At 41.1% G+C, this 17,106-nt stretch overlaps 1 protein-coding gene across 1 annotated transcript in view; it reads right to left on the bottom strand.

The window, feature by feature from the left end:
* Positions 1 to 14,680: 14,680 nt before the first annotated feature.
* Positions 14,681 to 17,106, bottom strand: part of VWA5B1 (von Willebrand factor A domain containing 5B1) — a 74,780-nt gene continuing 72,354 nt past the window's right edge. Inside the window, exon 17 of the mRNA XM_044668708.1 lies at positions 14,681 to 15,220. Coding sequence (XP_044524643.1) covers positions 14,681 to 15,220 — 540 coding nt within the window. The remainder of the gene's footprint in view (positions 15,221 to 17,106) is intronic.

Raw genomic sequence — 17,106 nt, 5'->3', positions numbered from 1 at the left:
CCAGCACTGGGAGGGGAAAAGGAAGGGAGGAAGAGAGATAAGTTCAATCATATAATTTAAGAAAACCTGTGTGGAAATGTGTTATTGCATGTAATTGTTTTAAAAAATGTAATGCAATACTATTTGATGCATATATGTTTAATATTGACATTACTTAATTTTCTATAGCGCCTTTTTTAGCAAAATGTAGTTTCCCTGCTTATCTCTTTCAATTAGATCTGTTTTTGCTTTTGCTTTGTCTGAGATCATGTTTGCTATTCCTACTTTTTGTTCTAAAACTTTTGCTGAAGCATAATAGATTCTGTTCCATTCCTTCACCTTTACTCTAAGTGTGTCTCTCTGCTTCAAGTGTGTTTCTTATAAACAACATATTGTAGGATTCTGTTTTTTAATCCACTCTGCTACCCACTCTCATTTTGCAGATGAGTTCATTGCATTGATATTCACAGTTATGATTACTAATTATGTATTTCCCTCCACTCTTCTCTGTGCTCCACCATTATCCTTTTCACTACCTATTTTCACCCTGTTCCTCCTCAAAAGTATTGCTTCCCCAAGTCTTCCCTTCTTTCTATCATTCTCCCCTTTCTCTTATCTCCTTCTCTTACTTTCTTGTTGGGTTGTTGTTATTGTTGTTCATTTTTTATTTTTGAAGAGGGCCATTTTCACTGCAGGGTAATGTTTTGACTTGAGCTTGAATCAAATTTGAGTCAGAGTTGCACAAAGTTGTCAGCCTGCTCTCTCTTCCAGAGCCTTCAAAGTTCAGTGGCAAGTTGACCATGCTACAGCTTTTTGGAGTCACAGGTGAGATTTGGGTGAAAGGTTAACACTAAATGTGGATGAGAAGCTCTGAAAAGAGTTCAGCAAGCCTTCAAATCAGAAGTACTAGTGTTCTTGGAACACTCCATGCCCCTTGAAGGGTAAGATAGATTTCTGTTCCCAACTGAACACATGTTCTCTTTGAGCCAGTTCCAGTGAGAGTGAGATACACGTGTTGCCTGCTACCTCCCCATTTTCCCTTCCACTATAAAAACTCTTCTATACCTCTTTTAAGTGTTATAATTTCCCCCATTCTACAATCATCTTCCCCTTTATCTCAGTTCATTCCTTTTTTCATTCTTCAATTTCATTTTTTGGGGTATCATTTCATCATAATCAACTCACACTTTTATCTTCTATGTACACTGCTTCTAACTGTCTTGATAATGATAAAATTCTTATGAGTTACAGGTATCATCTTCTGATGTAGGAATCTAAACAGTTTAACCTTATTGAATCCATTATGATTTCTTTTTTCCATTTACCTTTTTATGATTGAGTCTTATATTTGAAAGTCAAAGTTTCAATTGAGCTCTGGTCTTTTCATCACTAATGCTTAAAAGCCCTCAATTTCATTAAATATCCATTTTCTCCCTTAAGAGATTATACTTAGATTTGCTGGGTAGGTAAGGGAATTGAGGGGATTAGGAAAACAAGTAACTAATTTTGGGAATTGAATGAATCACACTGACTTCATCTTGTGACTCAATTATGGCTCAGTTCCCTTCCTATTCAATTATTCAATTTCTAGTTCAATTTCTGTTTTGTGTGAAAACTTTTTTTTCAATTGTGGGAATTGGGAGAAAAACCTTACTGCATTGTTTGATCCTAGCCCTGCATGGCTGACCACACCTACTTATTGCTTACAAACTCTTAACTGGAGTTGACCTAGGTTGTGCTGACCAGAATCCCATTCAGATCCAAGGATTGATGCTATTCCCACAATTATATGTCATAAGTAATCCATACATCTTATCTGAAAACTGGCTGCTGTACTGATTCATCAGTTACTATTTCCATTTTAATTTGGTTGACATTTTACAGATACCTTTTTTTCTGATTTGAGGGAATTGCAGCTGTTCATGTTACCCCTCTCAACTTGGAAAGTCCCTAATCTTTCCTCCAATTATAAATCAGATTACTTAATTTTGTAATGTTTCCTTTTAATTAATTGGCCTTACTTGATTGTTTTTAATATATAAAAATCTATCTTCCCTGTATTAATAGTCCATCCCTAAGCTAAGGAAAGGGCCTGGTCCTGATAGCTTAGGCAATTGTTAAACATTACTTGATAAACTGAAATGTTTGAAAACTTGAGCTTCTGTTTGCTCAGTCATTTCATCTTCCACCCTGTTGTAATCCTAGCTCCTTTGCCCTACACAATAATATATTCCAAGTCCTCTAGTTCTTTAAGGCAGAAGCTGATAAATCTCATGTTATCCTGACTATGGCTCCATGATATTTGAATTCTGAAAGCTTGCATTATTTTCTCTTTGACCTGAAAGCTCTGGAATTTAGCTATAATATTCCTGAAAATTTTCATTTTGGGATCTTTATTAGGAAATAATTGGTGGATTCTTTCCATTTCTATTTTACCTTCTAGCTTGAGGATATCAGGGCAGTTTTCCTTGATAATTTCTTGAAATATAATGTGTAGGCTCTTTTTTCAAGATGGTTTTTAAGAAGTACAATAATTTTTATATGATCTCTCCTCAATCTACTTTCAAGATCAATTGTTTTTCCAAAAAGATATTTCATATTTCTTCTATTTTTTCATCCTTTTGAATTAATTTTATTGCTTCTTGAGATCTCATAGAGTCACTAGTTTCTACTTGTTCAATGCTAATGTTTAAGAAATTATTTTCATTTTCTTCAATGAGCTTTTGTACTTCCTTTCCCATTTGGTAGATTCTACTTTTGAAATTCTTTTCTTCAGGGAAATTTTGTACCTCGTTTCCCATTTGACCAATTCTGTTTTTTTAAGAAATTCTCTTCAGTGGATATTTTTGCCATTTATTTACCATTTGGCTTAGTCTATTTCTTAAGGTGTTATTTTCTTCATTTTTTTGTGTCCCCTTTACTAAGTTCTTGACTTTTTTGCATCACTCTCATTTCTTTTCTCAAATTTTTATCTACCTCTCTAATGCATTTAAGAATCATTTTTATCTCTTCCAGGCCTGAAAGTAATTTACATTTTAAAAATAGGCTTCATTTTTTGTCTTCTTCTGAATTTGGGTTTTGAGTGTCCCTGTCACTACAGTAACTTTCTTTGGGTAAGGTTATTTTTTGGTTGTTGACTCATTTTTCAGCCTATTTCTTGACTTTTAACTTCATGTTAAAGTTGGATTCTGCTCCTGGGATGGAGGGGGCTCTGTCTCAAGCTTCAGGGTTTTCACATTGCTATTTTGAGATCTAGTTCTGGGGTGTGTGTAAGTTTTCAGTTATTGTAAGGTTGTATTATCTAAAGAGAGGTGTGACTACTGCTCTCCAGGTTGTGCTTTGGTCTATGAGTGACCACATACATTCTTTCCACTCTGGAATTGTGACCAGGATTCCTGCTCCTGTTAGTACCCTTCCTTACCCTGGGATTGTGCCCAGGAACCATGTATGTGCAATATGACAGGGTCCTGAACCTAGTATCAGCAAAGTGTCCCTTGTAATTTCATTTGGACTTGTCAGGACTCCTTCTCTTCCTTGAGATGAAAGCTCTGGAAACTGCCTCTGCTGATTTAATTCACCCCAAGGCCTACTGTTGGTTTTTCTAGAGCAACCTGCGTTGACTCAGACTGCACTAGACTGTGTTCCACTCTCATCCCACTGAGACAGACCTTTATAAGTTGAATTGAGTTGGAAATTTATATTACCTTGTCCTTCTGTTGGTTCTGAAACTCTAGAATTTGTTTAGAGATATTATTTTAATGTTATCTAATTTGGAAGAGTTTTGACAAGGCTATGACTTTATTCAGCATCTTGGCTTTGCCTACTGGAACCTCTTTTCAAATCCACATATATTGTCTGTAGAAGTATTACCTCTCTCTCCAACCTAGAGTTATGCATTTTTTTCTCCCAACCCAGTAAAAAATAAACCACAAAGAGAAGAGATTCACTCACAATTCACTTTTATTGAGGAATTAGCAGCAATGATAAACAGAGATTGGGATGAAGGACAATGACAGATCAACACTGAATGCTTGGTACTCACAAAAAGACAAATGGGATGAGCTGATAAAGAAGGTAGGCTTCTTCCTCCCTCAGGAAAGAGAACTTGCTCAAGGCTCTCTATAACAGACAATGGAAGTCTGTATCACACAGCTAAAACTGATAAAGGTTGGACATGTTCATTCTGTCTAAGGATCTCTTAGCTCAACCTGATAGTTTATCTAATTAGCTTTTCTTATTTAGGGACTGTTAGGTGGTCTCCAACCCAATCGAAATTCCTGTTCTAATTCATAGAGCCATAGGATTTAGAGCTAGAAGGGACACTGGAGACTATCTAGTTTAAAGATGAAGAAAATGAAACTCAGAAAAGGCTTTTCCCAAAGTTTCAGGTAGAAAGAGCACTGGACCAAGAATCATATGACCTGAGTTTAAATCTTGCCTGTTACTTTACTACACCTGGTATGGTAGTTTAAAATTCTTCTTGATTTCATTTGAGGCCAGGATCTCTGACCTATGCCTTTAGAGCTAATCTTGCTAAAAACCACTTAAGTTTTTTCATTTTTTTGTTTCATAATGGTTTTTGATAGTGACCTACATAAATGAAATATAGTTTGCCTGAAGGGTGTGGTCCTAGTCAGGGTTCCCAATTATGTGTTGCAGATCACAGAATATCCAAGCTAGAGATCATTTTTTAGACCAACCCGTTCCTTTCAAAGAAGAGGAAACTAAGACCTAGGGCAGGGGGAGAAGAGATTTGCCTCAGATCATACAGGAAATAGGTAGACAAGCTAGGATGTGAATCTGCATACTGTGATCCAAAATTGAGTGCTCTTTTTGCTACATACCATTATCTAGTCCCATTTTGTAGATGAGAAAACTGAGATCTGAAGGTCATGTAACTGGTTAGTAGAAGGGTTGGGACTCTGACTAATTTAGATCTTGACTCCTGGCCTAATGATCTTTTCATGGTTTTCAGTTGCTTATAATGGCCATGGGTTCTTTACTCCTTTTCCAGGGCTTTCCATACAATAATCCTATGAGAGAAGATGTGACTAGCCCCCTGGTCACAGAGAAGAGCATCAATTTGGAGCCAAAATTTGATTTGTGATTTGGTCTACCATCTTGAAACTAAATGATGACTGATAAAAGGTTACAAATGGATACCAACTCTTTGTTTAATGGATCCTGTTGCCATTGAACCTCTTAATAAAGGTGACAAAGAGATGGGATTATGAGGATAGTCTAAAAGAAATAGGACCACTAGTGTATAAAGCAAGCACCCACCTTGGGAGATGGGGGGATAAAGGGCCAAAAAGAAGTAAATATGGAGATAGGTTATAGTAGAGAGTGGTGGGCTTGGAGCTAAGAGAGCATGGCTCAAGTTCTAATCAATATTTACAGACTGTGCAACCACGGGTAAATGACAATCTCTCAGTTTCTTCCTCTGTAAAATGGGAATGGTGACATTGGGATTGCTTCTGTCTTAGGGTTATGGTGAGGAAAGCTCTTTGTGAATTTCAAAACTGTAGAGAAATGGGAGTTATTAAGTGCAATCTGTCATTTTGCCAGGTTTAGTGAACCGTTTTGGTTGCTCTTGGCAGGGCAGAGACCACCAGCCAAATAAAACATTAGTTTATGAACAGAAGCTCCTCCTCACAGGGTTGTAAGATAAGTTTTGCAAGAGTTGTAAGTAGTCATGTTTGGGGGCAGGGTTGCCAGTTGAAAACTTAGAATCTTGGGAGATTCCTAATGCCATGACAGGGCATGAGACCCTTGGTCTTTTGGGAATTGCCCTATAAAAGGAGCCCAACCATCTGGGACTCAGAGTACAGGTGAGGGTGGCTTTGGGTTGGCAATCCTATCTCCTCAATTGAATAGGCTAGTGATCATTTGATATCTCATAGAGACCATAGCATCATCTCATGGTCTCAGTGTTAACTTATATCAATCATCAACTTATTGGTACAATTTATTTGAAGATCAATTTAACCTCCGTCTCATCAAGCTGCAATTTAATCCATCAGCTGATAGGTGGAGTCAAATTCAGCTGGCCTGGAAGAGACTTGCCAGACCCCTGTCCAAAGATTCTAAGAAGACAGTTTGGTTTACAACTCTTGAACAAGATCATAAAATAGCTCGATATTTCCTTTCCCCTTTTCTCCTCCCTTTATCTTTCCTAATTTCCTTATATCTTTAAAATAAATCCTTTCCAATGGATAATATCGACTGACTTTTTGTGGGCTGACCTGTATAAATAGCAAAGAGGGCAGCCATAAGAGAGTGTTAGTGAAGTTTGAATTGGAGGGGCATTCTTCATCTATATTTGAGACTACAGATTAAACTTCAACTCTGTTCATAGTCAGATAACCAGATATTTCTACATTAAATATTACAACAGTAACATCTCATCAACACATCTATATTTAACTGTCAGGGAATTGATTTCCTAAGAGACTTTCAGTGATTGGCTAGAGGGAGTTGCTTGGAGTCTAACATTGTCCACAGACTTCCTAGTAACACCAAAGAGAGGCTAGAGTTTTCCTGACAACTAAGGCTCTGCTAGCTTCACTTCTCCCTGAGCCAATATATGACCTGTACAGAGTTATCTTCTCCCAGTAATTACAGTTTTGGGTGAAGCCAGTCTCAATTAGAACCTTCTTCTGTTTAAATATTAATATGGCATTCGGGAGGATTATTTTCATCTTCCTTAGTAGCTTTATTTTTATATGGTTCAGACCGGGGCATACAGATTATGGGTAGTAACTATATCAAACTACTTGTTGGGACTGATGGAGTCTTATGATAAATATAAATGGTTTGCTTTAACTATAGCAGGAGTTATTGCATTCCTGCCTACAATAGGGGCTGTGATTCTGTCATTATGCCAAGGTCACTGGGCTATAAAAAAGATTCTGGGTCATCTCCATAGAACACCTACAGATGCACAAGTTATTGCAGCTTTAAAGGAACAAATACAGGAACTGATTGAAATCAACAGGAAAATTAGAGAAGGTCAGACTCTAGATACACATACAATCATGCAGCTAGAGATAATTGAGAACCAGCAAAAGGACCCATACACAGTCAACGTGAACAAAGCAATAGACTCTGACAATGATAAGACTAGGAACACTGAAAAATCTGTTACAATTTTGCCAGTTTGTCCAGAATGATACCGGGGTACTCCATGTGAAGGGGTACAAACCATTCACTGGAAATGACCTAGAGATCCTATGTAGATGCTTTCCAAGGTATTACCTCGATCCACACAAAAGTATGAATTAAAATGGGCATGTGAGCTGTACAATCCTTCTTTTGAGGACATGGAATTTCTTCTAGAATTTTATTCCCCCAGTGAAAAAGACAAATTTATCAATGAAACAAGAAATAAGAACCAACATGAACCTGACATCATGGCCAACAGAATTTAGGGACCTAGAACTTAGCTTTCCTGCAAACATGAACTATCTTATCAGATGCAGAGATGATATCCTAGAGGCGATGAGGATCCATGCTAAGCGGCCAAACTCCTGGGGTAAGTTTGAAAAGATTGTGCAAGATGAACACCCCAGCATCTAGCATCTGTCTAGACCACCTCGTTGAAGCTGCTAAGACCACACTTGGTTTTAGGGATGCCCAATTGGAAGAGACTATCCAGCCCCCAAACATGGCTACTTGCAACTCTTGCAAAACTTATCTTACAGGGTAGATGAAATGGCTGATCATTGACTGACACCAACAGGTTCTCCAGGAAAGAGGAAACTTTATAGATGTTGAAGCTGTGGGAAAAGTGAGCAGGGATGCACATCTGTAGGCACTTGAGGCACTGGAGGAAATGGGACCAGGTCACTTAAACGAAAGCCACTTTCAGGACATTAAGATGACACTAGGGACACAACCACCAAGACTGCCATATGGAGCCCCTAGGTTTAATACACTAGAAGCTGAAAGTCAGTTGCAACTGAACAGGACAATGTCTATCATAATTGGTGGGAGAAAGGATGAGGCAGTACTGTTGAGAGACCAGGGTCAGCGTGCTGGGTAGGCTAACAGGAGTTCAGTTTCAGGGGGCATGGTGCCATGCTGGGAGCTGTCCATCATCAGCCAAACTTTAGGGTACATGTATTATTGTAGCTCTCTATACTGGTGATCTCCTCCACCTCATGTCATTAGTCATGACTAGAGAATCTGCTGATTTCTCCACTAGTATGCTCCACAAATCCTGGTAGACATGATTATTTCTAGACAACCTTCAAAGCCTGTGGAGAGAATAGTGTGGGCTCCACCAGGCAATGAAGAATATGAAACCAACTGCCATTATAGAAACAGCTCCAGTGCCAGTGTAGAAATGGTCTCAGTTGTCCTATCTGGAGTATGGGTAGGGTGCTTCCAGTTCCAGAGTGCAGTATTGGTATCCCCAGAATCCATGTTCCAGGGATTCCTGCAGGATCCCTTCAGGGATGGATTGAGACACAGAATTCCTTCTTGGGAAATGTCTGCTGTGGGCAGCCCACAAGTATAGCAGGACTCTAGGGGCATCAGTCAAGAAGTATGATAGTACAAGGAGGCAAGGTCTGTGGAGGGGAAGGGGGTCTTGGCTCCTTGAAAGGAGTTCCTCTGGGCTTGTGTCGAGTGTCCCCTTATAGGACACTCTGCCTTTGTCAGAGATCCTAAAGAACATGTTAACCTAGCCCCAGGAACTGTCTCCTGTCCTTTTTTCTTAGGATAAAACCCAGTAGATAGCTGATGCCCTTCATTTGGATGTCCTTGTACTCTAGGCATGTGAAGCCTGGAGAAATAAGCATATGCAGGCAAATCACCATGCTTATTTACAAGGTCAGTGTAAATAATTCTTATGAAATCCCAGGGAAGCAAGGAATTGCCCTGGATATCTCTTTTCTGCAAGTGACCTAGTTGCCCCTAGATTAGTAGTCCAACTGGGCTGGGTCAAGGATGATGTCTAAGATCTAAGCATCTTAGGAGAAAATAGATCTCCTATTGGAATGCTTCTTGTCTTGTCCTCCAAGTCTTTGGTGGTGGGGCCTGACTTTTTGGACCCCACTAGTGGTTACCTGAGCAGGAAGTCCAAAGACCGGGTAGGTGGAAACCCTTTGGAAGGTGAATCTCTGTAGATTTCTCCCACACTGATGGTTAGCTGAGCAAAAAGGTAAATTAAGCCAATGGGTCCAGAACCTTCAAACCATTTAACAATATTGACCCTGAGTCAACCAAACCTCTCTCCCTTAGGGGCTACAATAGTCTAGCCTCAGGGAAACCAGCTTTAGCTCCTTTACCAGGTTAAACCCAATGTTAGATTCTCAACTGAGTGGATCAGTTCTGGTGCCTGTCATGAACTAGGATGACATTCACAGCTGACCAACACTCCTCAGTGAGATATCATGGAAATTCCTCTGAGGACCCTGGGATATTTTGAAGCATAGAAGGCTGACCAGGCAGGGCAGGGCAGGATTGCAGCAGCCAATACAAATCAAAATCTCAACTTTTAACTGGGCTTTTTTTTTGTAGTATTCCCGCTGCCTCACAGATGGTAGGTGCTCAATCCATGTTTGCTGGATTGGAGCTCAACTGTGGCTGCCTCCTCTCATGGGATTGTAGGATTTTAGAGGTGAAAATCTGGACTTTATATATAATTCAACTCCATTTTGTAAATGGAGAAACTGGGGTCACCCCTCCTCTAGTGATCTCTTTTTGAACTTCTTTCCTCTAATCTCTCTACATTCCATGTGAAGAAGGTGTTCCCTCAGACCTTGAGAGTACCTAAGTCTCATATAATAGCCGGCAAGGACCACCAGTGGCTTAAAATGTCAAGAAATTCCTCATTTGGTTGGGAACAGTGACTCTTTCCCTCCTGGTCTGCTCAGCTGGGGCACACAAGTGGAGGGGGCAGAATAAAGGGATATTTAATTGAGATGCATCATGGATAGAGAATAGAGTAATGAATGGAAACAGGAAGATATGGGCTCAAATCCTCCCAATTAACTCATGAGCTGTCAAATCTTAGGTAAGTGACAATATGAGTTTCAGATTCCTCATGTAAAATGTAGAGTCCTAAGTCCTTCTGTCCTTTCTCTTTATTGGATCCCATCTAGAGTGTTGTATTCAGTTCTGGCAATCATTGTTGAAAGATATTGATAAGCTCAAGCTGGAAGATTAGCCTAGAGAAGGGCAGCCAGGACAGAGAAGGGTCTAGAGCCCATGTCATATGAGGGACAGTTGAAATAATTGGGCATGTTTAGCCTAGAGAAGACTGGAGTAAGGGTGGGTGGGCAATCAAAGTTATCTTCAGGTATCTGAAGACCCATTCTCTTCTGTACGGGCCCAAAGGACAGAATTAGGAATAATTGGAGGAAATGGAAAAGAAGCAGATTTCAAAAGAAATAGTCTAATGTTTAGAACTGTCCCAAAGTGAAATAATAGGATGCCTGGGGAAGAAGGGGTCTCATTGTAGATCTTCAAGGTAAGGCATTCAGCATGTTGTAACCATATCCTCAAAGCTCTGCCCTAGACCCTCTTCTCTTCATATTGTGTTCTCATTGGTTCCAATGGATTTATTTTTGTGTAGATGACTCACATATCTGCAGATCCAGCCCCAGTCTCTCCCAAGCTTTAGGTCCACATCATCAATCACCCATTGGACCTTCCAAAATTGATGTCCTATAAGTATTTTGAACTTAACATGTCCCAAATAGAACTCATCTTCTCTCCAACTCCATTATCCTCATCTCACATTCCCAAATCTTGCCATTTCTACTTCTACATCATCCCTCACTCTCCTACATGGCATCTTTTTCTCTACTCATGTATGCATGAAATTAGTTCAGACCCTGTCATCTCTCACTCATATTATTGCAATGACATCCTCATTGGTCTCCCTATCTAAGAATCTCCCACTCTAGTTCATCCTTTGCACCATTGCCAAAAGGATTTTCCAAAGTGCTCATCTGGTCACACCACTCTCCTAATCAACTCTAGTGACTCCCTATCATCTCTAGATTAATAAACTTTTCTTTTAAAGAACTTCCCAACATAGTCCCAATCTCTTCTTCCAACTGAATCTAGCCAATATGATTTTCTTGCTGTTCCTCACTCACGACATTCCATATCTCCTGTGTCTTTGCACTGACCACCTCTCATTACTAGAACACATTTTCTTACCATTGCCTCATACAATTTCTCTTTCTTAAAAACAAATTCTCCAATAGGGATTTCTTTTTTTTTATTTTAACCATCTTAGAATATGATATATTATTTCTAAAGCAGAAGAGTGGTATGGGCTAGGCCACTGGGGTTAAACGACTTGTCCAAGGCCACACAGCCAGGAAGCATCTGTGGTCAGATTTGAACCCAGGTTGTTCCATCTCTAGGCTTGGTGCTCTATCCACTGTACCACCTTGCTGCCCACAGGATTCATTTCTGATCTCAGCTTCTAGTGTCTGAGTCTCCCTTCCTCTACAAGTTACTTTTTATTGACTTGGTTGTATTTATTTTTATATATTTCAAGGATATACTCACATATGCACTTATCTCAGCCAACAGAATGTAAGCTAATTAAGGGATTGTTTCAATCTTTGTATCTCCAGTGTCTGGAACATAGTAGGTGCTTAATGTTTGATTGATGGATGACATTCCAAGACAAATTTAGGTTGGACTGGTCGGCTGCTGGTTCCTTCCAGCTCTTAAATTCTATGATAGTATGACTATCTCTAGTGCATCACAGGGGTGTTGAGGGGGTCTGAAAATGTATGCAAAGTGCTTTACAAACTTGAAAGTGGTATATTTTGGTTATTGTATTTTAAGGAGGATAGAAGAAAGTCAATTGAGAGGGTAAGGGATAATAGAGGTAGAGCTGGAAGAAACTTGAGAAAATTGACTTAGCCTGATCTAATTCAATAGTCAACACTGAGGCCAAGACAGGTGAAATGAGTTAGAGCCACTGGATTATAGATACAAATCCCAGAGGACATTGAGTCCAATGCTCTCATTTTCCAGATGAGAAGACCATGGCCCAGGAAGACTTGCTCTACATTACACAGGCATTCAGGAATAGATTTTGGATTTAAACCCAAGTTTTCCTCCAGGGACAATATCTCCACTCTATCACTGATCTCTCTCATCTCTCTGATCTCTCCGTCTCTGTCTCTCCTTCCCCTTCCTTTCTTCTGTCTTTTTGCTCTCTGTCTCTACCTCTGTCTGTCTATCTCTCTCTCCTTCTCCCTCTTCCCTTTCTTCAATGTCTTTTTGCTCTCTCTGACTCTGTCTCTCTCCCCCCTCTCCCCTTCCCCTTCTCCCTTTTTTCAATGTCTTTTTGCTGATTCTATCTCTTGGTCTCTGTCTCTGTTTCTGTCTCTCTGTCTCTGCTTCTCTCTCTCTCCTCTTCCCCCTCCTCCCTTTCTTCTGTCTTTTTTGCTCTCTATCTCTCTCTGTCTCTGTCTGTCTATCTGTCTCTCCTCTTTTTATAACCTCTTCTCCTCTTTCAGTGTCCATTAAAGCTAGATCTCTTGCTACACTTCTGGAAGGCATCAAAGAATCACAGAATCATAATTACAGAATCTTAAAACTAGAAGAGGCCTTGGAGCTGTCTAGTCCAACACTTCTTGACTCAGGATCCCCTCTCAGCCACTCTGACAACCATTCATTGTCTGCTCAAAGACCTCTAGGGAGAGAGAACAGACAAGTTTACTTGATGCAACAGAACAAGACCAATGCTTTCTTTTTATTTAATTATACCTTAGATCAGTGGTTCCCAAACTTTTTTTGGCCTACCGCCCCCTTTCCAGAAAAAATATTACTTAGTGCCCCTGAAAATTAATTTTTAAAAAATTTTAATAGCAATTAATAGGAAAGATAAATGCACCTGTGGCCATCACTGCTCCCTGAATCGCTGCAGCACCCACCAGGGGGCAGTGGTGCCCACTTTGGGACTCACTGCCTTAGATACTAAGGCTACCATGGTATCCTTGCTAAATCTTTTCTCCATGAAAAACATCACCAAGTGCTTTCATCTAATCCTTGTGTGTGGCAACTTCATGAAATTTAGAGCCAGAAAGGAACTGAGAGGTGACCTCATCCAATGATCCCATTTAAAAAAAACCAATACACTGAGGTCTAGGGATGAAAAGTGACCTGCCAAGATCTCCTCACCAGTAATTAAGTAACAAAGAAGAAAATAATGGCCTCCTTTAACCTTTTGGAAGATTGGTCCCACTCCTACTGTTCTCAGGATCTACAGTGGACAGGCCTTGGTCAAACAAACTATGTGAATTTCTGACCTAGAACAACTGGTATCTTAATCCATAAGAAGTCTTTCAGAAGAGAAGGAAATTTCTTCTCTGTGAATGCTGCCTTCTGGGGCAGGCTTGCTTTTCCTCTGAGAGGAGTTGTACTCCTGAGCAGGATCATGGATAGCTATAATTTGCAGAGAATACAGCTTTAGGAGGCCAAGTCTTCTTTGCTTGCATATGAATAAGGACTTAGAATGATAGTAGAATTTAGAAAGAGGAAAGACCTTGAGACAGTGAACATCAGAAATAGGAGGGACTTTAGAACAGAGAAGGTCAGAGCTGGGAAGGGCCTTAGAACATGGAATGCCAGAAATGGAAGGAATCTTAGAATATGGTAGCTTAGAGTTAAAAGAACTTAGAACAGAGAAAATTAGTGATGGAGCAGAGCTCTTCAATTCATTTCTCTGGCAAGGAAACTTAAGAGGACAGATGTGGGAACATAGGATGGAAGGTCCATGGAAGTCATCTAGTCTGACTCTCATTATAGATGAGGAAACTGAAACCCAGAGAAGGGAAATGAGCTGGTCAAGTTCAGGGGAGAAGCTCAGGAAAGTCCAGGTCTAGGGGTGGGGAGTAGTGGATCGCATCAGAAGAAACCACTTTTGGTATGGATGTCAATGGCTGGAAGTCAATCAACAAAACAACTAAGGTTCCAGGTGTTGGTGGGAATGGGGGAACACTGAGCTAGCACCTAAGGGTTGGGGAAGAGAAACTTAATTTCAGACGCTTCCTCTCAGAATCATTAGAGGTAAAGTTGACTTCCCTACTTGTCTCTCCTTCCCTCTGTCTCAAAATGCAAGTGTTGAGATAAGGCAGAGCTATCCTACCATTCCTTTGGGGTCTGGTGGACTGCCACCCTGCTTATGGCATGTCTGGGATGGGTCCCAGAATAAAGCCAACTCACTCCAGGTCCTGCACTCCAGAGATGCTGGGGTAGGTCCCCAGGAGCCTGGCGAGGCTGGAAGCTGGAGGTTGAGCAGCAGAGCCAGGAAATGGGGATCCTTTTATCCTCTGGGATGGGGCAAGGGAGCCACCAGTCCTTTCTTCTAGGACAACAGCACAGGTGGTTGGAGAGTGGGATAAATTATTCATGACCCTGAAGAGACCAGGTCTTAGGAGATCACAGGGACCTTAGCGTTGTACGGGATCAGACCTCAGAAACTCCAATCTCCCCCATTTTACAAAGGAGGAAACTGAGACCCAGAGAAAAGAAGGAACTTGCCCAAAGTCACACAGTGAGTTAGTGGCTGAGCCAGGACTAGAACCCAGGCCTCCTGACTCCCAGTTCAGTCCTCTTAACAATTTTTTCAAATATATTGGCCGCAGCCTCAAGGGTTTCCCCTGGGCTCCCATTGCTCCTTTACTCCCCCCCCCCCCAAATTGCCCACCCCTCAAAAACCCTATACGCTATTTGGGTTGTAGCAAAGCAGGTTGAACTCAAGGTTCTCGTCCCAGTGCCTCAGGAGAACAAAGAGTTGTTGGGCTGCAGTCTTTACCGCGGCCAGGGTGCGACCCTCCGGGACCTCCTGCTCTCCTAGCCAGGAACTGGCTTTAGCTGCCACCAATTCCCACTCCACGAAGTAGGAGGCAGAGTTGTTTTCCAGCCATCCCAAGGCTACTGCTGTGGCCCACACCTTGCCAGCTTGTTCAGGTCCAAAATGCTCTAGGTCCTGCTTCTTTTTAGCTTCCAGGGACCTGCTAGGAGAACGGTTCCGGGATGTCATAGACGAGGACAAGATGTAGTCAGCAAAGGGGATATGGTGGAAGGTCCCTGAGGACACACTGTCTTTGTTGTGGGACGAATTGTGGGAACAGGAGGTTAGGGTCACACGGTGGCAGGTGAATGGCGAGGTCCACTTGAGTTTTTCCATGGGGATGCCCGTGGCTCCACAGAAGGCCAGGTTGAATAGGAAGGCACCTGAGGCCAGCTGTAGAGAAACCTGGGGGGCCAAAGAGAAAGAGAGGGACTTAGAAGTCTTATGTTCATAAAGTTCATTAAGGTAAGTAAACTGGACTTGGGGTCAGGAAGACCTGGCTTGGATGCCAGTCCTGGACACTGACCATCTGTGTGATCCTGGACAGTCACTCTAAATCTCAATTCAATTCAGCAGTTATTAAGTGCTTATGTACCAGATACAGAGCTGGATCCTGGGAATACAGAAACCAATAGGAAGCAATTCCTGGCCTCAAGGAGCTTATTTTCTGTTGGGGGAAAAAGTTTGTGGATAAGTAAAGATAAAAAAAATAGGAGAAGGGGGATGGTACTAATAACTGGGGAGGGGGATCAGGAAAGGCTTCCTGAAGGAGACATCTGACTTGAAGGAAGTCAATGATTCAAAAAGTCTGAGAGAGGAAGAATGTCAGATTATAGATGGAGGGATGGTCAGGACTTTTGGGGCCATGATGTTCAGTCTCTCATGTTAACAGAGTTGAAAAATGAGACAGAGTAAAGTGACTTGCCCAGGATCACACAGCTAATGAATATCTGTGGTGGGATTCCAGCATTTGCATTTGACTCCTTGCCCAACTGAACTCTAGCCTTGGACAGCTCCCACCATCCTCCCATGCTTCTGCTCATATGCCACTGGGCAAAGATGGAGAAAATCACAAAACTGCTGACTGTGTCCACTAGAAATTGATGCTCCCTAATTGCAACTGGGCCCTCACTGCAACAAAGCCACCCTTTTACATCTTTCTAATGAACTTGCCACTACCCTCTGACCTAACCCCAGTGACTCTTCCAAATCTTTTTATTTCATCTCAAACCTTCCATGACTCTCCCTCTTCCAACTCTCTCAGTTGAGGACATTGATTAATTTTTCACTAAAAAAATTCATCTCACATCACTCAGATGCCTTCTGTTATTTCTTCCTTCATTTCACATGAAAAGGTGACTTTTTTTTCTTGCTAAGGCAAACTTCTCTACATGCAGAAGAGATCCCATTCCATCCTGTCTTCTCTTACCAGACCTCAGTCTCTCCCTGTCTACTGACTGTTTCTTTACTGCCTACAAATATGCCCATGTTTCCCATCCTCAAGAAACTCTCATTTGATCTTTTCATCCTGGATAGTGATCATTTATTTTGTTTCCTCCCTTTCCCGGCTAAAACTCATTGAGAAGACTGCCAATGATGGGTACTTCCACATCCTTTCCTCTTATTCTTTAACCCTGTAGTCTCTTCTGATTCTACCATTCCACTGGAACTGCTCTCTCCAAAGGATCAAACCAATGATCTATTAATGATCAAGTTGAATGACCTTTTTTTCATTCTTTGCTCTTCTTGACCTCTATGTAGCTGTCAATACAGTTGATCAATCTCTTCTCCTTGATATGCTCTTCTCTAAGTTTTCATGATGTTGCTTTCTCCTGGTTTTCTATCTATTTGCATGGCCATTCCACTAAAAAAAACCCCTACTCTTCCATCTTAGAATCAATATTGTGTATTGTTTCCAAGGCAGAGAAGATTTAAAGGCTAGGCAATGGGGGCTAAATGATTTGACCAGGCTCACACAGCTAGGAAGTATCTGAGACCAGATCTAAACCCAGGACCTCCCATCTCTAAGCATGGATCTCAATATCCTGGGCCACCTACCTGTCCTTGGCCATTCCTTTTAGTTATGCTTTGCGCCACAATTATCCAGATCATGCTCACTAACTAGCTGTCCCACAGAACTCTATTATGGGCCCTTTTCTCCTCTTTCTCTGATCCAACTATCATCTCTCTGCTGATGATTTTAAGACCTATTTCTCCAACCCTAAACTCTTTTTCTGAACTCAAGTCTTAGTATCTATTGGAAATCTTGAACTGGATATCTTATAGACATT

This window comes from Gracilinanus agilis, chromosome 3, assembly GCF_016433145.1.
Source record: "Gracilinanus agilis isolate LMUSP501 chromosome 3, AgileGrace, whole genome shotgun sequence".
NCBI classification, from domain to species: Eukaryota; Metazoa; Chordata; class Mammalia; order Didelphimorphia; family Didelphidae; genus Gracilinanus; species Gracilinanus agilis.
The sequence above is the reverse complement of the archived record's forward strand: the minus strand, read 5'-3'. Positions and strand labels throughout refer to the sequence as shown.